Genomic DNA, 27606 nt, shown 5'->3' with positions numbered 1-27606 from the left:
GGGCCATGGCGGCGGCGGCGACGGAAACGCGGGAGTTCTCCCTGCCCTTCACCCCCGCCGACCTGCTGCGGGACGACGGCTTGGGGCGCTACGTGGTGCAGGACGTGCTGCCCGCCTGCGAGCTGCCGCCCGCCCTCGCAGGTAATGCCTCTTCGCGCCCCTCTCAGCCGGGCTCCGCTCCCGCCGCCGGCTTGCGGCCGCTCCCGCTCCCCTCCCCTCGCCGCCCCCCCCGCCCACCTCCCGTGTTTTCCCGCAGCTTTCCGGGCCGCCGTGCGGTCGAGGGGCGCGTTAGCCGTGCTGCAGCACTTCGACTCCCTCTACAGTCTCCTCCAGTGAGTACGGGGCGCTCTGGGGCGCGGGGCCGGGAGCCGCGGGGAGGGGGGGTGGGGAGGGCTGGGGCGGGGGGCGGGGGTGCGATACGCGCGGGTGGTCGCGCCTCCCGCTGTGGGGGGTGGGGAAGGGGCTCACTCCCTGCTCTCGTGTTCTGTGCTTGCCCCGCAGCCACTTCCAAGCTGTGAGCACCGCCGCCAAGGAGGATGCGCTGGAGCTGGTGATGCAGGGTGGGTACCCGCCGTTCCCAGGCCAAGCAGCAGCAATGGAGGGGTCGCTTCCCTTCGGCAGCTCGGTGATGATATAAAGGCTAATGTGACTCGCCCAGCTGGGTTGCACCCTCGGCCCATTCCGGTCATACGGGTCTGTAATCTTGGTGGGCAATGCAGAGCTGTGCGTGTTCGCTGTAAGGGCAGGCCGACAGAGAATCCCCTTCCCCGTGTCCCTGGAAAATACACCTTTGGGATGCTTCAGCTCTGAGGGAGTGTTTTTGTGAGCTGGCAGGGGGGCTGTGGGGACAGGATAGCACAGTGATCCGAGGTTTGGGTTGCAGGGGGCAGCCCGTGTTACAGCTGGTGAGGTATGAGCACATGTCTTTGGTAATCTGATGACTGCTCTAAGTCTCTAAAAGAGAGGATGGGGGGGGGCCTGGCAAGGAGCGATTATGACTTTCTGCCTCTCTCCAGCGGTGTCTCATCATTCCAATGAACTTCCTGCCATTTTGGGTGATTCTGGGCTGAGCCATGCAGACCGCTCTGCTCACCTCAACGCTCTCAAGATGAATTGCTATTTGCTCTCTGGCCTTGTGGATGCCTTTGAAATAGAAGTCTATAAGACTGGTTTGTTGGAAGTGGATCCTGGGAAGGTAAGTAAGGGGATGGGGCAGGGAGGTAAACAGGATGATAACAATAGGAATCGTATAAGCTTGCTCAGCTGTGGTATCTGTCAGATTTTATAGCTGTGTTTATATAAATGGTGCTGGCTAGAGCAGCGCGTGGTGTAGAGTACAGGAGTTTATGTGAAGCTGCATGGAAAACAGTTAAAGGGATGGTATGTATCTAAACATCAGCAGGGGCTCAGATGCACAAGCCTCTGTTTCACACTTTAGTGTCTGGCTTATTTTTAATTTACGGATAATTTCTCTTTAAGAGTTCTCTTCTGTGATCAAAGATGATGGGAAACAGCCCCTTGATGTGGGCATATGAGCTTCTTGCTCATCTCAATGTACATCTCTTGATGCTGTAGAATTTAAAGTCATTTTCTTTTTTGAGGGAAGCAGGGTGGCAATGGTGTGTTTTCTGTTGTCAAGCTGCTGATGTATTGCATAATCTCCTTTCTAGAACAAGAAGAGCCGTACCAAGATGTCAGGATTCTTGTGGGAAGAGGAGAGGGAGCAGCTCTTACGGCTGCTCACACAGCTGCTGCAGCTGGATCTCCGTCTACTTTGGAGTAATATGGTGGTAGAAGAAGAGTTTGTCAGGTATGGGATGCAATCATAGAGTAGTTTGGGTCACAAGGGACATTTAAAGATTATCTAGTCCAATTTCCCTGCAATGAGGAAGGACATCTTCAACCAGATCAGGTGGCTCAGAGCCCTGTCCAGCCTGACCCTGAATGTTTCCAGGGATGGGGCATCTATCACCTCTGTGGGGTCTCACCGCTGTCGTTGTAAAATCTTTCTACTTTATTGTTGTGGTTTGACCCTGGCTGGAGGCCACATGCCTACTAAAGCCACTCTATCAAAATAAGGATAGGGAGAGATCATTCTGCAATCAGTGTCACAGGCAAAACAGACTCAGCATTGAGTGAAGGACAGAGAACTCTGTAACTGATTACACTGTCCTGCACACCCAGTGACGCCAGAGTCGGGTAATGAGAAGTGTGACCAGACCTTAAAGCATCTTCCCCCCACCCCTCTCTTTCTTCCTGGGCTCAACTTTATTCATTATTTCTCTCCCTTCTTTCCCTCCAGATCACACCAGGGGGATGGGGAATGGGGGTTTCAGTCAGTTGTGAGACTGGGGAGGGGGGCGTCAGCATTCCTCACACTCTTCCCCTGCTTCAGCATGGGGTCCCGCCTGTGGGAGACTGTGGGAGACAGTCCTCCATGGGACTTCTTCAACATGAATCATTTCCCACAGGACTTCAGCTCTTCAACTGCCCCAGTGTGGGTCACTTTTATGAGGTGCAGTCCTTCAGGCCCAGACTGCTCCAGCCTGGTCCCCCACAGAGTCACAATTCCCACCCCCAGTGAACATGCTCTGGTGTGGGCTTCTTTCTCCACAGGCTGCAGGTCCTGCCAGGAGCTTGCTTCAGTGTGTGTTTATAGCATTTTCCATATGTCTCCACCCACTCCGACATGGGTCTCCATGGGCTGCAGGTGGAATATCTGCTCTGCCCTTAGGAATGCCTCTTTCTCCCCCTTCTTCACTGGCCTTGGTGTCTGCACAGTTTCTTACATATTCTCACTCCCTTCTCTGGTGGCAAAAAAACATCCACTTGAGGGGGTTTTCCTCCTAACTGTGATTCCCAGAGGCACTGTGACTGTCACTGATGGGCTCAGCCTTGGTCAGCAGCAGGTTTGGCCTTGAGTCCAGCTGATATTTATTATGTGGGGGCCCCAGAGAAACCTTCTAGCTGCTTCTTGCAGAAGCCACCCCTGCAGCCTCCCACCCCCCATCCTCCAGAACTTTACCGCACGAAACTTATATCTAGTCTAAATCTACTCTCCTGTAGTTTAAAACCATTACTCCTTGTTCTGTTTCAACAGGCCCTGCCCCAATAAGTACTGAAAGGCAGCTTTAGGGTTTCCCTGTAGCTTTCTCTCCTCCTGGCTGAACAACACTAACTCCCTTGACCTTTCTGCATAGAAGAGGTGCTCCTCCATGTCTCTCTTGTACTGGGGACCCCAGGGCTGGATGCAGAAGTCCAGGTGGGGTCTCACAAGAGCAAAGTAGGAGGGGAGGATCACCCCCATTGACCTGCTAGCCATGCTGCTTTTTGATGCAGCCCAGGATATGGTTGTCTTTCTGGGCTGCAAGTGCACATGGTCAACTCATGTTGAACCTCTCATCCAGCAACACACCCAAATCCTCCTCCTCAGGGCTGGCCTCAATCCTGTTATCTCCCAGCCTGTATTGATACCAGGGGCTGCCCCAGCCCGTGTGTGGAACCTTGCACTTGGCTTTGTCGAACCTCATAAGGTTCATGTCTGCTCACTTTTCAAGCTTGTCCAAATCACTCTGGATGGCATCCTGTCCCTCAGGTGTATCTACTGTACTACTCAGCTTGGTCTCAGTTTTGCTGAGGGTGTCCTCAATCCCGCTGTCTGTGCCATTGATGAAGATGTTAAACAGTACTGGTCCACGTACAGACCCCTGACAGACACCTCCCTGATCACCACCTGGACATTACGCTGTTAACCACCACACTCTGTACGTGACTATCCAACCAATGTAGAGGTGGGATGGGTGGCAGTGATTTTCTGGAAAGGAGGGTTAAGTGTTAAACCTGCCAGTGAGGTGGTATTATAGCCCTCTGCAGATCGCTAGGAAACAGGAAGCTGTCTTGAGGCAGAAGTGATGCAATCAGGAACCACTGCCTTTCCTTGCGTAGGCCTTTCGAGTTTAGGTGTTTGATCCTTTTTTTTTTAAGGATACTGGAGGATCTCTGGTTTGACAGGAACGTTTGACTAGTGCAGTGTGCTAGAATGAAGTTGGTGCAAGTTGTGCTACTGAGGTTGACTGTCTCTCTTCTGTGACTTTAGCTTAATGACAGGAAACTGCTACCGTGTCCTGGAGAATCCAAGTATCGGTCTTCAGAGGTACCGGGCCACGAGAGAGGCCGTGACGCACCTGCTCGCTGTGGCTCTGACTCGCTACGACCACATGTTCAGTGAGTTCCTGCCCTTCTGCCCTCTTACTGGAGCCGTTCACAGATACCTTCTCTGACCTCTTTCTTCCTCCTTGCATGTGAAAGATGCCACTCTGAAGATCACACAGATGCTGCAGCACTTTGAACATGTAGCCCCAGTGTTTGCACAGGCTGTGAGCCTCTGGGCTACAGAGTATGGTCTGAAAAGCCTGGTGGGTGAATTGCTAAGGTGAGAAAAATACCCTGAGTCTTGTCTTTCTAACCCTAGCAGCTTGAGGAACCCTATTACTTATTTCTTCTTTCTGTGCAGGGAGATTGGACATAAAAGTCCACAGGACCTGGTTCATGATGCTTCTGGAATCAAGGGTTATGCTACCTTTATAACTGATCTGGCTCAGCAGATTCCAGCTCTGGTGCTATCCCACATGAGTGTTATCCTGTGTCACTTGGATGGTGAGGTAGATGTCCACAGTACTACCTATCTGGGGAAGTCAAGTGATATCCAGTTTTTCTGTCTGTAAACGGAACCTCTTTCACAGAGATCAAGTTGCCAAAACTTGTCCTTTGGGAGAGGTTCTTCCCTTACCTAAAAGATGCAAAGGAAACAGAAATTATGACAGTTACTGTCTGGTTGTCACTCCCAGATGTCAGAAAACAGCTGACTGCTCACTGGCCTGAGACCCCAGCTGTTTTTCCTTGTATTTCATTACTTAATTTGTCATTCTGTTTCCTTTTCTTAAACTGCCCTTAAAAGCCCTAAGTGTTTCTTACAGCAGTTCTTGGGTTCTGTGGACCTGGCTGGATAGCAGGGTTGGATTACTCTGCCTTGCATGCACAGCTGTGCTCACACCACCTTAATGCAGAGTCCATTGTGCAAAAACTTACCTAAAGCTGGAGCCTAGAACTTGGAAAGCCCAAGCTCTGGGGCCGGACTGGTCCTTGTGTCTGATCCTGGTCCAAAACGACTCTTTGCAGAGTTACGTGTTGCGAAACGCCATTCTGGCCGCCATGGCGGAGGTGCTGGTGCAGGTGCTGAATGGTGACCAGCTGGAGGAGGCTGCCCGCGGCACTCGGGACCAGTTCCTGCACATGCTGCAGGCCCACGTCTGTGACATCAACAGCTTCGTGCGCAGCCGCGTGCTGCAGCTCTTCACCCGAATCGTTCAGTGCAAGGTGCGCCTGTGCTGGGGAGTGGCGTTGCTTCTGCCACCCTCCTCTTTGCTTGCAGAGTGAAGTTTAACAGAGGAAGGTGTTGTCCCTGTGTACTGTGGTGTCTGCAGTTCCTTTTTCCCAGGAGACCAAAGATTCTAGGGGTGAGGGAACTGGGGAACAGGAATTAGATGGTACCCCTTACTACTGGGACATACTAGAAGGAGGAGCAGAGTGTGCATGCTCTTTTTGGACTCTGGTATAGGAAAACATCACATTCACTAGGTATATTAAGACTTGGCAGGACATGGAACAAGTTCTTGCTTTCAACAGACTTGGACCAGAAGTTATTCTGAGGTCCCTTCAGACCTAAACTTTTCTACAAATCTATAAAGTTATGCCTTTTACTACATTAATATGTCTGCAGTAAAATAAGTTTTCATGAGTTCCTAGGCCTTCTTGACAACTCTGTCTCTGCTCTCATTGTGTGCCAGGCGCTGCCTTTGACTTGTTTTCAGTCCGTGGTATCGCTGGCTGTTGAGCGTCTCAAAGACAAATCTGTGGCAGTGGTTAAAAATGCCATCCAGCTCCTGGCTGCGTTTTTGTCCAACAATCCCTTCTCCTGCAAGGTAATTCTGACTGATATGGTAGGTGTGCTAGATGTCTGTTTGCAACCTGAGTATCTGCAGTGTGCTGTAGCCAAGACAGCAGCCTTTCTGCATCTTGTTGTAGGGACAGTGTAGCCTTTGAGTGCAGATCTTGTTTTCTCTGGCTCTTCCCTTGCTTGGTGTAATCAGTAGGTATGCTAAAGGCCAGAGATGATGTGTTTGACTGGAAAAACCTCCAGCAGTTTGATTTGAATACACCATTAATTCTTTCCTTAGGATCAGAATTAGTCTTTTACAACATTATGCACAGAGCTGTAGTGCTGTGTGTTTAGCTGCACCTGCTCCCAAGCTTCTGAGCCCCAATTTACAGCAGTTCTCATTCTAGGATGGTGACCAAGGTCTGCTACTTCAGTTTCCAAGAACAGGGTTACCTGAGGGGATTGAAAATAAAGGAGAATTGTAGCATTTCAGAAAAAATAGTAATGTGTTTCTTCTTTTTCTGGCACCTTCAGTTAAGCTGTGCTGCCTTGGCTGAGCAACTGAAGAAAGAGATGCAGAAACTGCAAGACTTGAAGGAACGTAACAGATCTGCAGCAGGTAACTTCCCTTCTTCCTCTTCCCCCTTCCCAATATGTACCAGGACTTACTTTTCCTCATATTAAATTTACTCCCAGACTTTTGTCACAGATCTAACTTGTGTGAGATGGTGCTGGGGCTAAACAGGCTGTGTTGTAGGTGGTGTTATCAAAGGACCGTGTGAATGTCCATATCCAGATTGAAGTCCATTTAGCTAAATATCCTATTTGCAGGCTAAGAACTGAAAATACCTGTGAATACCCTCCTAGGTTTCCATTTTCAACCATACAAGGACTGCTTGAACCACAGTTTTGGTCAGATATTAATTTAAACTTGGTTGGCCATGGACCTGGTGCCACCTACAAAACATTAAATAGTAAATAAAGGTTCTCTTACTTGTTTTGGGTTTTTTTTTTGTTTGGGTTTTCTTTCTCTTTTTTACACTAGGTGGTGTCTTGGTTTATGACAGACAGTTTTTGTCGTTTTACTGTAGTCTGGGTGGGATCAATGATGGAAATACCCTGAGGGGGAGGAGGAAGTCTGTGGGAGCCTGGTTAGCTGACCAAGGCCACAGCTACTTGCACTTGCAAAAACAGCCTTAAGAATTCACTAACAAGGGGCTGAAAAGCCTGGGAATAAGAACCTGTAACGAGATCTCATGGTACTTCGAAATTCCATTGTGGTGATAAAGACCCTGATAGGGTGCAGATGGCCTTCTCCCCCCACCTATTCTGACCCCTAGTTATGTAACCCTCGGATGTATATCAGCAGCTACCGGCTTGAATGAAGTGAAATGATTGCTTTTAACCACACTGGTGTGCAGTCTGTTCCGAGCGCCGCTCCGCACTTCCGGGGCCCTGGTTATAACTTATTTTCCAAACCCTGGATTTTGGACACGGGAGCTCACAACAGAAGTCCAGTTCCCGAGTTCTGTGTGAGTTTCTGTCCCTGCTTAGGAGGGTCATTGGAGTCTGTGTTCTTCATTTCCTCTCTTGTGGGGTTTTTTTTATTTTTAATAGCTCCAGCAATCAGTCCAGAGGAAGAGTGGGAAGCAATGCTTCCAGAAGTTAAGGATGCCACACAGCAGCTCTTTCAACCACTGCAAGAAGGAGAAGAAGACACGCTAGAAGTCGAGGAAACAGTGGAGGGTACATCAGAGCAAATCACTAGGCTGCTGAAGAAGCTGAATTACAAGTAAGAAGGCTCTGTAGTTGGAGAGAGTATTGATCACAAAGGATGTGTCTGTCTCTAGTTCTGTGTTTAAGAAGGGTTTGAGATCTGGGGCAGAGGGATGATTCTTTAGGAAGATGTGATTCTTTAGGAAGAGATTGATGTGACAGCTAAGGACCACGTGGTTGCTTTCTCACTCCTCTCAGTGGAACGAGGGAGAGAATTGTGAGGGTAAAAGGGGCACAAGGTGCTGGCAGGAGCTGCTTTTCCAGGTGTTCAGGGCAGAGTTGGGTGTTTTTCTGTGTGTTTTGCCCTAACAAGTTGCTGATGCTCTTTTCTTGGGCAATGTCACTGCAGGAGTGCAGCCCGCCTGACGCAGAAGGCCCTGTGTCGCTTCCAGGGGAAGGAACCGTTCAGTGGCCCGGCAGAGGAGAATGAAGAGGCAACAATCCTGGGTGTTCTGAAGAGACTTTACATAGGTAACTACTTCGGATCATGTTGTGTCTTCCCTAACTCCAAGCTGATGCCAGAGCTAGACTAAAACCCTCTGGAATTCCCTGTCTGTGTGTACTTGACAACTCCTAGAGCTGCATCATCTCTGGATCATTCATTTGACTAGTGGCCTGACATTTTGGCTGGATCACAACAGTCTTGTTTAATTTCTGGTTGGAATAGCTCCATGTTCCCACTAGAAGTGCATTTCTGATGCTTTAATTCAGATAATATCTGCTGAAGGGAGTGAGGCCAGTGTTAGCCACTCACACCCTTCTGTCCTGTCTGAATTTGTTCTGCTTCCTGAACAGGTGGTGGCACATAACCCCACTATAGAGGCTTTGACCAAGCAAAGTCTTGCTTATCCGGGGCTCAAGCCTCTGGGCATGTTTTTAAGACTTCACGTGCTCTCTCTTTGGTGTTTACTTCAGAATAAGATTTCCTAGCCAATCCCCTTGAGCTCATTTCTGTCAAAAGGCTGCCATCTAAATAATTTAATCCTCTTAACTTTGTCAACTCTCCACACGTGTGCAGACTTTGCCAGAGAGTAGTAGTGTTTGCCGCCCTCCTGCTCTGTCTTGATTCCCTTCTAGGGTCTCATCAATCTTTGGGGAGCTCTCAAGTTTGGATTAACCCCCTTCAGCGTTTTAATGGAGTTTACCCCATCTGCACCATGCCTCTCTCCCCCCTGTTTTAAGTTGGCATTTCTGTGGTGCATCATGTTGTAGTACTGGAACTTACTCTGCAGCGTGTTGAGGTTTTTGTCTGTCCCGTAGCAGGATTTGGATTTTTGTGGAAGTCTGACTCTTGGACGGTGTTGCTGTGGGGTGTGGGGGGGAAGGGTTAAAATGCCCTGAATTGTGCCTGTCTCTTACCTTCAATACTGCTCACAAACATGTTTGCACTGTGCAGGTTCATGCCCAGCTGAGAATGGTGAGGGTCCTTCGCATGGCGACAGTAGTCCTAAGGCTCAAGATGCTGTACAGAAAGAGCAGCAGCAAACAGAGCTGGCTAAACAGGAGATGTTGGTGCTGTACCTGCAAGATGCTTACAACTTCTCAGTGAAAATCACAGAAGCCCTGAGCCTGATCAGCAAGATGATGTATGAAAACTGTATCTCAGGTGTGCAAAAGTAGCCATGGAGCCCTTTCAGCTTTCAGCATGTTCAGCATTTCCAGGTTTTTCTTCTTGCTGAAGAGGAGAGGTGGGAGTGCTGGAGCTCTAGGGGAAGGGGAAAAGGTTGGATGGGCTGCTCTTTGCTGAGGAGATGTCACAGGCATTTGCAGTACATTGGAACAGGAAGCACCATCTCAATGGCATCTTGAAGAGGTTGTGGTGCATGAAAATATCTTTTATTATTTTTAAATATCAAGGTTGAAAATGTTTTTAAAAGCCAGCTGGCCAAAATTGCTTAATTTATGGAGGCTCCCCTATCCTGTGGGAGGGGGATGCGTGCTCACCTTAGCTGAGGTTCTCCCAAAGTAAGTATGGCCAATGAAGCTGGGTTCTGTGGCCTGCTCAGTGCCCTAATGCAGCATCAGGTGTTATGCTGGCCATAAGAGGCAAGGCAGACAACTGCCCAGCTCACCTTTCCAGTTATTCTGTATCTATCAGTGATCCTGATCAACACGTTCTATGGCCTGGTGCTTTTCAGTGCTTTAGTGAAAGGTGGTGATGAGTAGGCCTTTGAGTTAATCCAGCTATTCATGCTCTAGTATTTGAAAGTCTAACTGGTTATGGTAGTTCTAAGATCTTCTCATTAAAAAGCAAGCACAGCTCTTCCCACGCCCCCAGTGTCATGCAAATGCTTCCAAACCTTCATCTGTATTGAGAATTTGTATGTTACCCGTAATAAGCATGTAGGCTTCCTCAGCAACATTTGGATGTCATTAGTTATTTGCACCCACAAAAATGAACACTTGAGTTTGGTGTCTTTACAGGTCGCTTGAAGTTCCAGGCTGAGGGGGTGCCTGGGTGGGGGCTGGGGTGGGGGTTTCATCAAAGATTTAAGATCTAAGTATTTAATTCTGTTCTATTGCACATATGCATCTTCTGGTGTGACTAGGGGCAGGGAAGCATACCAGCTTGTCTGATAGGACATCTTTATTCAGATTTGTAAATTGGAGCTTGTTCTGGTGTACGCTCCCACTTCCCAGAGGTCAGGCTTTATGAACTGCTTGTCATACAGCCCCTTCCATGGTTACTGGAGCACTCCTGTGAATGGTCTCCAGCCTAATGTTGTTTCCAGTGAGCAGAAGACCGGGCAGTATATTTTGGGGCTAGCCAAGCTGGAACCAAAGATGTTACTCCTTACCCCATTTATACATCAGATGGCTTAGTTCCTCAGGCTACAGCATCACATTGGGGCTTACATTCAGCTGCTCTCATCTGCTGTGACCATGAGAGATTTTTTTTTTTTTTCACTTCCAAAGCTTGCTTTTTTGTTTCCTAGAAGAGAATTTTGTTCTTTGGCCTCTGTGCTCATCTCCTAAATGTATGATGCAAGACTTAGCAGTAGTCATGTTAACCTGTTCCTGTTTCCTCCAGGACATCAACATCTCTGTAGTAGCGACCTCATTCTGACTTGAGCCTTCTGTAGGCAGTAGCAGGGATCCTAGATGCTCAGAGGGCTCGCTGTGCAGCAGTGTGCTGATGAATTTCTTTTAAGGGCCTCGCTGGTGAGGATGAGGAAAGAACTGCACTAATGCAACTGTTCTCTCTGCAGTGGTGCAGGAAGCCATTGAGTTCTTTGTGACGGTCTCGCAGTTTGGCGTGTCCCAGGCAGTGCTTGGAGTCCGCAGGATGCTCCCCCTCATATGGTCAAAAGAGCCGGGTATTAAGGAGGCTGTGCTGAACGCCTACAGGTGGCTCTATCTGAGCCCCAAGGGGGATTCGGAGAGGTATGGGTCTTCCTAATCAGAAGGAGGGGGGTTGTTTGCTTTTTTGGTTATGCGTTTGGTTTTTTTTCCTCCCCTCCCCTGTCGCTTCTTTTGGGAATCTGTTGGGAACAGGTTATAGACAGGAGAAGTCAAAGTTGCTGTGCTTCATGCTGAGCTGAAGTGTAAGGTTTGTGTCCACTAGGAAAGCTGCTTTCTCTTTGAGCTGTTACTGACACTTGTGCAGTTCTAAGATGGGTTTTTTTGGAGTATTCAGGCCATCCTGTGGGACCCACTGCTGAGCTTCTGCTTTTGGTTCAGGTAGAGGAAACTCATGCAGCAAAACTCCACATCAAACCTTGCAGAAGGAAAAGCTGGGAATTATTTTGCTTAAAACTGGCATTAGGTGCTCCTGCTTAACTTCCTCATAAATTTCACTGTCATTTAAAGCACTGCACCAAGACACATGTGCCCAAATGATCTGGGTAGGGCCTCTATGTGATAGGGAACAAGGGGTGTCAGTTATGAACATTCATGTCAGTGGGGCTCTTGGCTGGCAACAATGAACTGATTTTCTTAGATGGCTGTCTCAGCCCCTTTTGAGAGTCAACTGTTGCTATGGAGTCATCCCATGTTGAAGAGCCTTACATGCTTCACCTTCTGTGGGAGAAGTTACTGCTCAATGTCTGTTCCCTCATACTGCCTTTCTTATGGATGCAGTTGCTCATCCTGTTGGGATAATAAGAGCAATGGTGTACAGTGTGATGTGAAGTTGGAGGTATCTTCCTGTTACCAGAGCTCTTTTTTCTGCTGACAGGTCATGTGTGCTGTGGCCTTATCTGAGTTGTAGGCATTCTGCCTCTGGTGTACACAACACATTCCTCAGTATTTACTGGCTTTCTTAGGGCCAGTCATGTCCTTGATTTTTCAATACACTGTTTCTTTATCCCTCCTGCTGTACAAGGTTAGTTGTTACCGTTTGGGTGCTTTCACACACATTTCTATTTGTATTTCATTTACACTGATCTCAAATATTTTTGTTACAAATCTGTATGTGGGACAGACAAGAGGATGTTAATGGGATCTTTGTTGCAAGCCCTTACTGAGTATTTTAGGGAGTTAGCTGAGTACTGCTTGCATGCTTATGTCTTCCACACTGGAGAGGATTTGTGTCTCCTTGTACTGTGGCATGCTTACTCTTTTTTTTTTTTTTCTTAGTAGCTGCCCATATGTAAATCCTGTTGGATACACATTTACTAAGTGTGGTCCCTGGTGAGACGCAGATACTTGACCCTCATTTTTATCTTCAGAGCAATAAAAAGCACTCACTGCTTTTTACTACTACTTGATAGCATTGCCTGGACATAACTCTCCTGAAATTTGAGCTCTGGCCTTATTTGTTCATAGAGGGAATTGCATTTTCTTATGCTCTGACTTGTGGTTGAGAGCAGACTGGGAAGAGGCTGGTGATTGCCTCTTATTGGGTCTTTGAGCACTGCAAGCAGCAGCACACAAGGCAGTGGACTTCTGGGCCCAGGTCATGTTCATTGGCACCTGAGCAGTGTGACTTGGAGAAATCGAGCTTGTGGAGGGGAAAGTTTTCTTATCCCCAGGGATCAGCTCTGTTATCTAGTAGGTGTCCTCAGCTCTCTGAATAGAACAGTAATTTTGAGAGTTGTTTTTTTCCTCTTCCCTTACCTTTTAACTTCTTTAAAATGACTTTTTTTCCCCCTTCAAAGGGCCAGCACCCAAAGCCTGGTGCATTCTCTCTCTCTCATCATGGTGGATGCATCGCTGGGAACAATAGAGTGCTTAGAGGAAGTAGTGAGTACTTGCCTGTTCTGGTTGGGGTTGTATCTGTGCTGTGTGTTTGTCTGTTGTCTTAAAATGGTAGTCATTGCAGTTAATGCCTTTGGTTTGAAGTCTGTCCTCTGCCACTTCCAACTTGTTTTACTGCGTTTTCTTTTCCAGATCTCAGAGTTTGTGCAGAAAGATGAAATAAAGCCAGCTGTGATCCAGCTGCTTTGGGAGCGATTCACAGAGAAGTCTCAGTGCTCATCGCTAGAGCGACGCGCTGCTGTGATGCTGCTGGGGATGATGGCACGGTGAGCCCAAGGGCCCGGTCTCATTCTGTGACTGGGAGGATGCACAGGGAGTTGATTTTTATTGAAGAACTGTGGGTGCTGCATCAGCTGACCCTTTATTCTGCAGCGTCAAAAATAGTACCCACGTCATGGGGTAACGAAGCCTGAAATTAAGCATAGTTGGTGCTGGGTCCCAGCAGAGTCTCTAAATGCAGTGACATTACCTTCTTTGAGAAGGGATGGACGTTCAGAACACAAACTTTACTGTGTCACAGCTCTGCAGCTTTGTCTGTGTTTGGATAAAAACCAACAAGCTGCTGAGTAGAGATGTCTGGAACCTTTAGCACGAAAGGAAATGAATCTGCTCCCTTTTCGGGGGCAAAAAGAGGGTAATTGCACCGTAAGGTTTTAATTTCCTAAGCTTCCCAGCCCCGTGATGCTTTGGCATTTAGCTTATCTGCAGGTTTCTCCTTGCTCTTCCTACGTTAGTCCATCAGTCAAAACTAGGCCTGCACATAATGATGATCTTGAAGTTCTTAGCTGTGGAGTTGGAGCCGTTTCTGGAACTTACAGCCAGGTCTGCAATTTGAGTATTAGATATTCCTTCCAAGGTTTTTCCAGCACCTCATTCCATTTGCTAGCGGCAGAATTGTAGACATAATTTCGAAATTAATATCCTTCCCTGAAATAATTGGATTGAAAGAAAACTGTAGGTTTCTGGGGCATCCCATGAGATCCGATCTCAAGTCCAAAGGTGTGAAATAAGAGTGTTGCCTTCTTCACAAATCTCCTAAGGGGGGTGATTTTATTTTTGTCTTATATGAACTGTATGGATTCTCTAAGTTTTTACCCAGTTAACTGTATATTCATCAGCCCAGCCCTGCATAATTCTGGCTTTCAGAATTGGGGGGGGGGGGTGGGGAGGGGCGTGGGGGGCTGGGGGGCATGTTTGGTGGATGACGGGGCAGCAGTGTGTTTGTTTCCCACAGTAGAGACCAAAGTGTAACACACTGCCAGCCCTGATCTGCTGGACTGTTTCCTGGTTTGCAGGGTTTTTCTTTGCCTTACCCTTTTAAGTTTGGCTCTCTTCTGATAAGACAAAAAAAGTCAAGAATCCTCTTTACAGAGACACTGTGTTCAGGGTGCTCGCTTTGGAGAGCCTCATCTCTTAGTGAAGTGTGGATGGTGTTGGCTTCTGTGGAGTATTGCTTGCTGCTCCTATAGCTATACCTTGAGTCATTGTAGGGAACTTTTTTTCCTTCCCCCCACCCCCTTACTCAAACCACTGCTTTCTGCAAGCCACAGAGTATTTCTGTTCAGCAGCAACTCAGGTAATGCCCTTGATCCCTTCCATTCCACAGAGGGAAGCCAGAGATCATAGGTAGCAACCTGGATGTCTTGGTGTCAGTGGGGCTGTCTGAGAAGGTATCTGAAGACTATCGCCTGGCTCAGGAAGTGTGCAAGGCAATCTCCAAACTCGGCGGTAACTCTAAGGTAAGACCCTTACCTTGGTTTTGAGGTTATCCAGGAACAAGGAAGGGTTTCTGTTGAGAAGGGAGAGAAGTAGTTGAGTTTTTACTGATTCTGAAATTAAGTAGGTTGAGACCATTCAGCAGCACTGTCTGGAAAGCTTACCACACATCAGTGAGCGTGTAATAAAAGAGTTTTCATTAGGCAATAGGCTGAATTCAATTAGTAAAGAGTTCAGTGCACAAGAAAATCTGTTTTTCTCTCAATTCTCTTCGTCACACTCTCAGTTCTAAGCTGATTTGTGTTTCTTCAACCATGAAGCCCTTGCCTCTACTGCTGTGTTCTGGTGTAGTGATTCTTTTGCCCACCTTATTAATTGATACTTGGGAGTGGTCAGCTGGGCAGCTGAATATAAAACATGAAAGGGTTTCAAACCTGCCCGTGTTGTACTTAAAACAATATGATGGTCGATAGCTTCTTTGTCTGGGGAACAATTTATACTACTTCTTTTTTTCCCTCATGCATTTGAAAAAAGACCCTTTGTTGTTTGACTTGGGCATTTAGTGCATTTTGGTTCAGGAGTTCCAGCACAGAAGCAGCCCTCCTTCGCACAGCATCATTGCTCTGCGTTGTCCCTTTCCACAGGGGAAATTGCTGGAGGACTTTTGTGAATCAGTGTGTATTACAACATTAAGTGCTCTAAATCGTAATTTAGGTTGGCTTAACTTTGCAGTTGAGTTGGTATGTGAGTAGGGGCTGAATTGTAAATACAGCTACCAATGATTTCACTTCTTGCCCACAATCAAGAATTGAATACAGAGAGTAGGATTGTGATGAATTGAGATCTTTTGGTTTTAGCTATGGAAGCTGGTAAATGCTCAAGCAGTAGCTTGTTTTAGTTAAGTATATCCTCATCAAGCAGCTGCAGACATATTGGGACATCTCAGGCAATGTCAGACTTGGTTTAGTAGTTCTCTGGGTTATCTTATTGCCAACGTAAAATGTGGTGGGACTGATACAGAGTATATGCAACAGCCTGAGTGTGAGGTGGTGCGGGATCCAGACCTATCCTCTCATTTCTACCGACGGTATTTTGCTTTTAAACAGAACCTCTGGTTCTGTACCACCCCTAGGCAAGAGCATCTAGTTGGCTTGCTATTGATAACTGAAGATGCTCTAAAGGTTTTTCTCTTCATTCATTGTGGAGAATGAGTAAATAATACCAGATTTTAAGAGTGATGTTGAGATTTCAAAATGCTGTTTTAGTTTAAGGTGACATAGTGGAATCGTCAAGCTTGGATTGGGATCATTATTTGGCCAAGTTTCAAATCCACCCAGTGCTGTTACCGTGCCTTCCAAAGTGACAGTGAAGTCCCCGCTGTGTGTTTAGTGGCAGACCAGTGCTGGGTGTCCCTGCCGTGGGCCTAGCACGGGTTTGGTTGGCATTACACATGTAGCGAGGTGAAGTGACCAGGAAGGGCACACTCCTGTGTGCTGAGAGTAACTGGTCTGTTCTCTCTGCAGCCAGCGCTGGGGAAGGACAGCACACCTTTTCGACTGCCGCAGAACCACACGCTCTTTGCGTGCCTGAGTGAGACTGTGAGTAAAGGTGAGCTCAAGGCAGCGGTCGGTTTGGAGGAGATGGAATTGGGCTGAGAGGCAGCCTGCCACGCTGCTGGTAAGCGTAATACATGTCTCCCTCTTCTCATCAGGTTTTGCTCAGCCAAGCAGTCACTGGATCCCCTTCATGGAGGCAGCGGTTGTGCTCATCTACAAGCTAGCAGAAGGGGCAGATGAGATATGTGCTCACCTCCTGCAGACCTGCAGCCAGCAGGCTCTAGACAAACTGCAGGAAGCCAACGAGCAGGAAGCTGGTGAGGACAAAAGCTGGCAAAAGAAACCTGTACCTGTGATTTTTAGTGCCGCAAGTGGTGGCCTAGAGTAACTGCAGAGGAAAACAGCGGAGGGGCTAGAAGAGGTGCTGGTGTGGAAGGGTGTGAGTGCTGTGAAGGAGTCTGTGGAGCATACAGATGGGCACTAAATTGTGGGGAAAGAGGTCTAGATCAATGCTGAACTGTAGTAATTTTTCTCCACTAGATGCAGGGGTTTCTCCCAGCAGCGTCTCTGATGGTGCTAGCAGTGTCCCCACCTTCCTGCTGTTGCACCTGGTGTCCCTTGTGGGACAGGTGGCACTGCAGCAGGTAGCACATTTGGAACTGTCCGTGAGTGCGGAGCTCCGCAGACGCCGTCGCCTCAAACAGGAACAGAAAAGCAAGAAACATGATGACAGCAGTGTGACAAAGCAGAAACCCCAGGTGAGAACTGAGAGGTTTTTTCTTCTAGTGTCTGTGCTACTGCCACAGCAAACTTCTGGAGAATGTGCTCCTGAGGGTGTGTGAGATCTAGAGTAATGCTCACTTTAGGGGTCAGGATTGACAGGGAGAGCTGAGGCCCTTGAATGACCTTGTTCAGTAAAACTCTTACACTGCTCTTGGGTGTTAAACAGGCAGAGGGGACGGAATGAAGGGTGATGTCCTGGCCCTGCTTATTTTCCTGCTTCAGGCAAGCCCTTCCTTTCCACTTGTCACCTTTTTTACCAGTGCAATATTTAGCAGTTGCTGGTTGTGGTGAAGAACACCCATTTGTGACTTGAATTTTGGAAAAGGGCTTCTGGAACCTTGGCCCATGGGGCTTTGAGGGTCCAGTCCCCTCACAGGTAGTAATGCTGAAAGTTTAATATAGATCCCATTAAGAAGAATACAATGATAGAAATATCCTGCTTGGCTAGGTCTGCCTCAGAACATTTTCCAGAGTGTAGTGAGGCTGACTGTCTTGGGTCAGGATTGAGAAAAAAGTTGTGTGTCTCTAGGTATCCAGTCCCTGTTAGATGCCTACGCTATGTCCAGGCACACTTATAGTCCATTTCCTCATCCACCTTGCTTCAGTGTCACTACTGTTCCCCACGCAGGAGGAAGTGACTCTTGAGATTTTCTCCAAGAAGCAGCAGTTGGATGCAGATTTGGTCCCTGCTCAAAGCCTGTGTCTCCCTTCTTCCCTTGCATTGCTTTCACCTTGCCTTGCTCACCATTCAGAGGCTGCTTTGAACTTCTTGCTTTTAGGAACTGCATGCAAGTGCCAGACTGGCACTGATGGCAGATGTGTCCTATGTCTGTCTCTGCTTAGGAGACTTAGTAGCTTACACCTTCGTTTCACTGGCGTTCTGTGGCATGTGGACTGGAAAATCCTAGACTACCTTTTATGGCTGCTTTCGGTTCTCAGGGAAAAGTGTGTTATAAACCCCTCTGTCAGCCGGTTCTGAACTGCTGCTGGTAACACACAAGCACCTCTCACCCGAGAGAAGAGCACTTGGTGAAGGAAGGAGTTATGGTCGCCTGTCATCTCTTTTTACAGTCCTCCTTTCTGCACAGGTCCCAGGAAATGAGACCACCATGGAGGAGGAGCTGACACTCATGGGAGCCTCAGCTGACGACACGGAGGCTGAGCTCATCCGCAGTATTTGTGAGACAGAACTTCTGGATGGTGAGTCTGGCCCCCATCAAGGGGCATGGGCTCTGCCTGCCTGTGTGAAAGAACAGGTACAGTGGGTAACAGATCCAGAAGGAGAAAGGGTGTTTCCTTCAGAAGGAAAAACTGGTGTCAGTTTCTGTATAGGCTCTGTTCTGCCTCTCTGGAGGTGGTTTTTCAGTGGTGAACATGAGTCAACCAGTTTCTGTAGTCTGCAGGAGTTCTGGGATAAATCAAGTAATTGTTCTTAGAGGGATGCACAAACAGTGTTCTCATGCTTGCAGTCTTTATCCCCACTTTCTAGAGAAGCACCTCTTCTCTGCCTTTGTTCCACTGGTGGTCAAGATCTGCAGCAGCCCTGGTCTCTACAGCGATCCGGCGCTCTCTGCTGCTGCAGCCCTGAGTCTTGGCAAAGTCTGCATGATCAGGTAATGCCCAGCTGTGCTGCTGGTCTCTTCCCAGCCTTTGTAGCACCACAGCACAAGCAAATGTTGCAACTCCCTTCCTGTGGAGAGAACAAACTCGAAAGAGCATCCACAGATTTTGTGTGGTTGTTGCAGGAGGGGGGGTGGTTGTCTCACGGCTCTGAGAGATGGAGTTTTGGTATCTGTGCCTATCTGTACCTGTCTCACCAGCTCTGAGTTCTGCGAGTCCCACTTGCGCCTGCTGTTCACTATAATGGAGAAGTCCCCTCTGCCTGGTGTGAGATGCAACCTGATTATCGCAGCAGGAGATCTGGGCATCCGTTTCCCCAACCTGGTGGAGCCATGGACATCACATCTTTATGCCAGGTAATGCCACGCTCGCTGGCCACAGGTGATGAGAACTCTCTGGAAAGATGACACTGGGCCTCCAGAAGGTGGGAAGGACCCAGTGAGCCAAACCCAAAGATGTCACTGCAGGGAGACAACAGCCCTGGGCTATGGAGTAGGCTGCCATGGGTATCTGTAACTTGAAGGTACTCACTTGGCTGCTTTCTGTGGTAACTCTGTGCTTTTGTCAGGTTGCGGGACCCCTGCCCAAGTGTGAGGCAGACGGCTGGACTGGTGATGACTCACCTCATCCTCAAAGACATGGTAAAAGCAAAGGGCCAAGTGAGCGCAATGGCGACTCTGCTTATAGACCCAGAGGAAGCAATCATGGGAGTCGCTCAGAACTTCTTCAATGAACTCTCCAAGAAGGCAAGTTGGATGCTCAGGGACCTTAATTCACTAGACTGGGCAATGGCTGGTGGAGTCTAGGTCAAGGACACGAGCTGAATCCTGGAGAAGGTGTAGAGCAACTATTTGTCCTCTTTGCTGTCTAAATGGGGGTAGATAAATGTTGCAACGCAGGTTTTATTTAAACCCTGATGTTGCTGAATTTGACATCATCCATTTATGTTGGAAAGCAGGCCCCCCAAGTCAATGCCTTGTTCCTTTTCTTTCTTGTGTACAGCTAGTACAGGGTTCAGACCAGTTTTCTGCAGTTTACCTTTAGGCCTTACAGCAGAGTTCCCTGACCTTACAGCTCAGGTGGTGCATCATCTTTGAAATCTTTCAAAGTTGTTCTTGGCTGTGTTGACACTGAGATGTTTAAACTGAAGCAGTTACAGCCCAAACAGGTAAAAACCAGAGGAGCATTCCCCCCCATACGCTCTTCATTCAATACAAAGGCTGCTGTGGGCCCATCAGAGTTTGAGCTTTGCTGCCTCAGCAGCTTTGCAATCTTAGCTTGCTCTGTTAAAAGCAGAGCAGGCTGTTGTCAGGGGGTTTCAGTCAGTGGGTTTTGAGTGGGGAGCATGGGGGTAACTTTAAGTGTGCAGCTTATTTGGGTTGGCTCGAGCTGCCCTTCATAATTCTGTATCTCACGTGGAACCTTGTATTCTGTACAGGGTAATGCCATCTATAACCTGCTTCCAGACATAATCAGTCATCTCTCAGACCCTGACTGTGGCATCGAGGAGAAATCCTTCCAAACTATTATGAGGTATTTATTCCGTTGTTCAAGAAATCTCTTTTGACCAGGACTGTGTTTATGCAAAGGGGGTGCCAGATCCAGGGGAAAGAAAGGACAGTGATACATACAAGATCCTTTTTCAGTTGTTCTCCTCAATCTGACTCTGTCTGCATCTGAAGTGGCCTCATGCTGAGGGCAGTTGATTCTAAAGCTATGTAGTTGGGGGTGAGGAGAGATGCCACAAAGTTTCCACTAGCTCATTCAAAATTCCTTTCCCTCTAGAAAAGGAAAACAGTTGGGTTCCTGCATGGGAATTTGGAAAGGCAACACTAGAAAAACACAACAGATGTTAATGACTCTGCTGCCTTTGTCATTTTGGTGGCCTACTGGGCTTTCATAAGCAGTTTTAATGAAGGCCTAGTTAAGGAAATAGATTTGGGTTGGGCTTTCTGTTTGTTTTTCCCAAGAAAGCCTTACTCTGTAGTTGAGACACTCCAATATGCCTCTCTATCTGATGATACTGGCTGCCCGTAGTCAGTGCAAAAACTGTCTTTGGTGGTAAATTACAGAAATTTTCCTTTCATATCTCAAAATGAACTACATGATGGCTTTTCTGAGTTGACTGAATCCCTGTGGATTGCAGAGGGGAGTGTTGGATAAAACAAAAGTGTTGCTGAAGAGAAGAACAACAAAATCTCCAGTGACTTTTCAACTAGTCTTTCTGTCTACAAGACTCCATTGCATTTAGGAAGAGGGATGGAATTTTTGACAGGTAGGAACTGCAAGGCACAGAAGTAACTTTCAAGGCACTTTCAGTCTGTTATAATGTACAGCTACAAAAGTATATGCATGTTTTGCTTCAGCTCTCAGTATGGAGGGTAGTGTGAAATAATAGGAAACAGAGCATGTGGCTGCTGACAGCACATGTACAAGGGGAAGCTTGTATCTGAAGTGGAAGCAAACCATCACAGAGAAACCTGAAGGCACGTGTGGAAAGAATGGGACATGATTCTGGAATTTTCACTGTAACTTTTAATAAATGTAAAACTGGAGGTGTTACTGCATATCTACAGAATAAGTGTAGCATTGCACTGAAGTGTGATTACTGTGGTTACGACAGCTATAGATGGACTTCTGGCTTCCAGCATCATAAAGGGAAAGAACTGGAGGTGCCTGGCAAATCAAAGCAAAGCCATAATTACTGATTTAACAAAGTAGGCAGCTACCAAATTAGTCTAAAGCCAGTTAATTTAAAAGAACACCTGATCATCAGTTAGCACACTGTATCATATTTTTTTCATGGGAAAAAGGATTACTAGTGGGAACTGAACTGTTATCCTGTATGAAAAGCTTACCTTGTGGAGAGGGTGCAGTTAAACTCAGAAAGCATGGTGGACAGAAGCACAGGCTAGGAAGGAAGTAGTGGCTTATGCACCAGGGATACTTGCCAAACTGGAGAAGCGTGAAAAACATAGGAGTAGGGGAAGAGAGCATCACTGTTTAGGGGCTAACTTATGCAGAGTAAAAGGGTTACAGTAATAATTGAGGTGAAAACTAGCAGAAGGGTATAAGGCTGAATGTTTAAAAATTGCTTAACCTCTGCTATAAAGCTATGGCTGAAGTTAGAGATGCATTCCACTTGCAGTCAAGTAAGTTCTGTTTATATATAGGGAAGCATTGTTAGTACTGGTGAGAACTTGACTAGAATGGAGCCACATTTGTGGTCACTGAAGTTAAAGAAAGGTGAATGGATACTGGAACAAATGGGAAGGGGGGACTGTGGAGGAAGCTCTCTCTGTTGTGTGTTTTAGGAAAGAAGCTTGATATGGTGGTTGTAGACATAACAAAGACCAAACAAGGACATGCTTACAGCAGTTATATCAAGGCCGGTGGCAACCTGATAGACTTAAGTTAGCAGATGTGCTTGGTGCAGGAAGAAAGGAGGCCATCTTTTTATATTTATTTATTCTATTACAGTAAATAGAAGCTTTTCAATTATTTCTGCAAGGACACTGTGCAAAACGCACAAGTACTTAACTCTGCTAAAGTCCCTGTCTCCCTATTCCTCAATAAACTAACAAAAGATGTGGGATCAGGCTGGTGTGTAAGTTCTGTTAGGCTTTGTGATGCAAAGTAGCACTTGGCTTTCACATTGATCCCAAACACAGCAGCTCACCAGCAGCAACATGGTTATGAAAAAGCCACAGGAACGGTTTTGGGGGAATAAAAAAATACTGCACACCACCCTGCTCCCCTCAAGGTCTGCTTGTCAGACATACCAGCCAGTCTGCCAGCACAACTTGGGGAGTGAGGAGATTGTCTGGGGGTGTTGTGTGTTCTTGAAACTAGATGGAAGGAGCTGATCAGAAGTTGATGCTGCAGCCTTTTTGGTGTCCCTGCTACCTCAGAACCCAGAACAGAGATTAGCTCTTCTCACTCCAGACCTGTGAGGGTCTCTGCTTTAGCGGGATTTGTTAGTTTCACCCTAGGCAGGTGCTATTATGTAGCAGTTTTGTTTAAATGTTATGCCACAGCAGCGTCCCCCAACAGGGACTGGGCTTACTCTTTGAAAAATATATATAAATATGGTTATAGCTTCTCTTGAGTCAAGTCTGAGGCATGCAGAACTAACTCTTGTCTTTTGGAGAATCACTCAGCTGATCTCTGGATAGGATAGCTGCAAGCACCCCATGGTGCCGGCAGAAATGGGGTTTCCTCTCTGGGCTGTTAACTTTGCCTTTGTTGTTGTTTTTATTTTCCCCTTTGCAGAAATCTCTTCTCCTATATTACAAAGGACAAACAGACAGAGAACTTGGTGGAAAAGCTTTGTCAGCGATTCCGGACTGTCAGGTGGGTTGTGATCCTAATTTTCCTGACAAGTCTGCTGCTTAGGCATTGTTACAAGAAACTGGCTGGTATGCAGTGGTTTTAACAGGTTCCCATTGTATTCTTCATGTGATAAAGTGACAGATGCTGACATAACCTCAATTAGGTCCCTCTTTCTATCTTCCTCCTGAAAATACATGAAAAAAACTGTGTAAATTATGGCCTCTGGTCTAATTACATTGTGATTGGGCAGTTTCCTCCTTTTTTATATTTTAAGGAAAAGGTTTGTGATGATTTAGATCTGCGTTAGAGCTGGACAAGGAGGCATCTCACATGGCTTTTCTGTGCACGTTTGTGGTCTGTCTGTACAGGCTGTTCCCCTGCATCTCAGCTAAGAAATCTGTGCACCTAATTGAGCATTCGAGGTCTCCCCAGCAGTCCTGCCTGGGGTGTTCTCAGCTGCCTAAACGTTATAGGCTTGTCCTTGTTCTGCGTGCCTGGGCTGCTCAGCACTAACTCTATGCCTGGGGCTCTGCTCTCACTTGAGGGCTTGTGCCACCACATATTTATGCAGTTGTTCTGTCTGCCAGATGTGTGTGCCTTGCTCATGGTGCTGGGAATACAGTGCAGGGCCCATCCTGTGCATCTGGGATACTAGTTTGCTTCATGGGATTTGGGGTGTTCTTGTTGTTCCTCCTTTTCCCAAGCTGTAACTCCACTGACACGCACACCTCCCACCCCTTCCCCCAGAAGATACCCAACGTTTATCTGCCTTTCAGTGGTATCTTAATTGCCTTTCACTGGATTTGGTGCGCCCTGCCTTCCTCTGTTCCTGTGGGTCTCATTCTCCATTGTTGTGGCTTTGCCCTTGAGGTTTAAGCTGTCTTTGCTCACCTTGGCCTTTTGCACACAGTGTGTGGGCATGTCACCTGCTCAGCTGCTGTGGGGAGTTGTATATTCCCCTAAACTACTTGGAATTGTGGTTTTTGAGCTGGAGTCTCCTCACTCCAAAACTGCCTCCTGGGAACACTGGTGAGCAGCGTCCACACAATGTTTGTAAAGATACGTCACCCTCCTCAGGATTTCTGGAGCTCACAGCAATGTGCCAAGTATCATTCAGACTTTAGATGTGGAAACATCTGGATGCCACAGCGTTGTTCTCTATCCACCTACGTTTGGACAGTGCATTCTGTGAGGGTATATGCAGGACAGACTCCTGGCTCTCTGCTTTGTATATATTAATAATATGGGCTTTTGTATATAGGCTTTGGCCTACCTGGTTTTTTAAGTAACTTTTGCTAGAATTTGAATGTAGCCTTCCTTTGAAAAAGCAGTTATTTCTTTAATTTGTATCTTAATGGAAATGGTCTTCTTTACGTAACCGGCCTGTAAAATGGCCAGGAGAGAGAGAACAAACATCAAATAAAACTTCTTAAATATGCAAAAATGAGCAGCCATGGGTCTATTACTCAGTTGAAATAAGGCCCTTCTCACAGCCCTCATCTCACAGAGTGCATCGTTGCCAGCTAGGAGGAAAAAAGACTTCTGATCTTTGTTTAAACAAGCGACTGCTCTTTAACAGCGATGCCTTCGCGCCTGCCTGACAGACGCTGAGCCTTTGGAATACAGTGGTGGTTGTGAAGCAGTTGGTATGGCACAGTGCCGACCCCTAACAGAACCACCTGAGTCTCACGTTCTGCAGGGCAGAAGCTTTATCCTCGTGCGCTGTGCCTTCTAGGTGAGGTGGGCTCACCCTTACACGCTCCTGTTTGTAAGAGCTAAGGGCAATCTCTGTCTTCCCCAGAACTGAGCGTCAATATCGGGATCTGTCCTACTGCATTACTCTGCTTTCCCTCTCGGAACGGGGCCTTCACAAGCTGCAGGACAACTTTGACTGCTTTGCAGACAAGCTCCAAGACCCAGCTGTCTACAGCTGCTTCCAGACTGTGCTGGCTCGATTCCGCAGAGCAGGCGGCAAACCTGAGGCTAAAGTAAGGAGGGGGGGGCGAGTATCCAGCCTAGGAGAACAATTGCCTTTGACACAGACTTGGAGTGGTTGGAAAGCCCTGCGGTTCTCCACATGAAGCAGGTTGCTCCAGTAATTCATCAGAGAACCTGATGATGGTTCTGCTGTGGATGGAATACTTCTTCCCCCTTCCCGCCTCCCATGTTTGTTTGGGGTTTTTTAACTTCTTTTTCCTTGTTTCTTCCCCCTGTGTTCCATCTCCATCAGGCTTTGGTTGAAGAGCTGGAGCAGAGGATGTCTGCCTCCCATAACCAAGGGGTGGATTCAGCAGAGAGATGCCAGGAAGGTAGTGAAACTCCAATACCAGCATCAATCAGGCAGAGACCAAAAGCAAGTATGTTCCTTTCATGATACTGCAGCCTCCTTCCTGGTCCTGCTGTCCAACAGAGACACCTAGGGACTCTTCCTCACCCTTACAGACAGAATGGCTGCTGCCTTTCTCTGTGTTGTGTTTTATTTTATTTGGGTTTTTTCCTTGGCAGTTTCACGCCGTCAGCCCCTGAGCACAGACACCAGGGATGAAGATTTTGTCACACCCCAGCCTCGCACCCTCCGAAACCGTAAGCGTGCCCAGAAGCCCCCTCCATCCAAAAAAGCTATGATCACCTTCTCCAGTGACGAGGAGAGCAGCTCTGAAGAGGGTAAGCCGTTGTACACCTGTGCTCAAAAGGTGAAAGTGGGGAAAGAGGAGAGATTGGGCCTGTTGCAGATGTTTCTTTGGTGATGGGGGGGGCGGGCTTCAGCATGCTGCTGATGCTGCCTGTAGAGTTGCCTGTCTGAGGCAGCAGAGTGCTGGTTATTGACACATGTTACTCTCTCTTAGATGTACCAGCAGTGTTACAAGAGGATGAAACCCCCACCAAAACAACTCCGATAACCAGATCTTCAGCCCGCCGGCTGCGCAGAAGGAACCATCTGCCACTGTCTAACTAAAAATAAAGCTCATTTTATGTAGCAGTCCTCTCTTGCCTGAACTACCCCATCATATGACTGTGCTTTAAAGGAGAGCAAAAGTGATTCCAAACCTGTCTTTTGATACCTCCATGAAGGGCAGCAGTGAGCACAGCAACATGGCAACGTTGACTGGCTTTTGCCCTGGCCTTGCCAATGAAAGTAACCTGCTCTGATTTTAAAAAGTAAAATAAAATCTGAAAGTCTTTCTAAAAAGAGCCAAATTAACACCCAAGTACAAAATGCTCATTTCCTTCCCCTTTTGTACATGGTTCAAAGTATACTGGTCTGCTTCTCTTAGAGGATCAATGGGATTTTGCTCGGCTCAGGCCCTTTTATGTTTGATCCTTTTTGAAGCTCTTGCCCTGCAAAACCCAGCAGGACTTTGAGGGGAAGTTACCGGCATCTTTTTATTATATAGATGATCTCAAAGAGCTGAGGGATTACGGGGGGAGGGAGAGAAAGGCTGCCTTAGACAAAGGTAGAGTGCTTCAACAGAGAACATGGAAAATAAGTAGGAAAGAATACAACCCTCAATTTTATTTTTTTTTTTAACAAGAAAACAAAGAGAAGCAATACCACCCACACAACCACACCCCCCAAATTTTATTTCAAATAGGACTGCCACTTAAGATCTTTCCTTCCAGGAATGCCACATCGGTGTTCATATCAGTCCTGGCACTCCTTGGGCAGCCATGTGAACATGAAGTGCCCTGAATCTGTGTTGATCACGTAAGCAACCCTTAACCTTGTGTCTCCCAGGCAAGTTGGCATTTGTCCCAGAGCCATTAGTACAGAATTATTTCCTTCTACCTGTCAGTTGCCTAGAAAGCAGACTAGTGACTAGCTGGGCAGGAATCAGAAGGGTCCTAGCAGCAGGTGCCTGCAGCTCTGCATTCTCTGTCTCTAGGGATCTACTGAGTTCCTGCAGTTGTTGTGGTCACTCTTGGTTTGCCAGCAAGTAGAGCCCTCTGCTGCATTCTCTGCTCTGGCTGCATTAGTAGTGCTAAAATTACCGGAGTTTATTTTGATGCCTATTTGGGGGGGGGGGAGGGAGCAGGAAGCATAGCTCTGCATTGTCATGGGAATTGGTCTTTTTCTAATGCCAATACACAAATGGACATAAGTGCGGTCAAAGCTTGTAGAAACAAGTAGATGTGGGAATAAGGGGATGACAGGTGTAATTACAGTGCTGGAACATGCGGACCAAACACCATCCCTCACCTCCCATGACTCCCAGGGAAGATCTGCAGCCACTAATGTAAGATCTACAGCTACCAACATACTGCGTCTCCCTGCAGCTTCAGAGCGCCCGGGTAAGCACAGGACAACCACATGAGGGGCAAAGATCATCCCTCTTCCCTGCCAACAGGCTACAGCAGACGCAATCAGGAGCTCTGGCACTGACAGGAAATATGACGCATGGTCACTAGCACTACATGGTTTCTCCATCACCACCCATCAGGTATGTCACTCTTAGATAAAGAATTAAAAAGACAAGACAGCATACATGGATTTCTACCCAGGCTCAGGGTGTCACAAATCTGTGCTGGTAAATCCTGTGCATATGTGAGTGTTGACAACACTGCAGCGAGCGGGAAGATGAAGGGGTGGATGGAGGAAAGATGGTGGCCATAAAACTGACTAAGCATTGGTTTCCCTTCAGGCCATGCTTTTCCACTACAAGTGGTTAAAGTCTGCCCTTCAGGAGA

At 47.4% G+C, this 27606-nt stretch overlaps 1 protein-coding gene across 1 annotated transcript; it reads left to right on the top strand.

Annotated features, from left to right (window-relative positions):
• Nucleotides 1-5: 5 nt before the first annotated feature.
• On the top strand, nt 6-25894 carry NCAPD2 (non-SMC condensin I complex subunit D2; the record flags this gene model as incomplete). The annotated part of the gene is made up of 31 exons (XM_084271977.1): nt 6-141; nt 257-332; nt 502-560; nt 1017-1195; nt 1671-1810; nt 4097-4224; nt 4309-4432; nt 4514-4661; nt 5179-5376; nt 5847-5981; nt 6473-6557; nt 7556-7730; nt 8064-8185; nt 9111-9320; nt 10924-11098; nt 12814-12898; nt 13046-13179; nt 14520-14652; nt 16153-16237; nt 16341-16502; nt 16726-16943; nt 18057-18168; nt 18458-18581; nt 18789-18944; nt 19157-19334; nt 20027-20121; nt 22861-22941; nt 24722-24908; nt 25151-25277; nt 25426-25584; nt 25767-25894. 31 exons carry the CDS (start codon nt 6-8, stop codon nt 25874-25876), a joined length of 4236 nt encoding a protein of 1411 aa, XP_084128103.1. The 3' UTR covers nt 25877-25894.
• Nucleotides 25895-27606: the final 1712 nt, after the last annotated feature.

This window comes from Gallinula chloropus (assembly GCF_964237585.1).
Source record: "Gallinula chloropus genome assembly, chromosome: 1".
Lineage (NCBI taxonomy): Eukaryota > Metazoa > Chordata > Aves > Gruiformes > Rallidae > Gallinula > Gallinula chloropus.
This window is presented reverse-complemented; position numbering and strand designations above follow the sequence as displayed.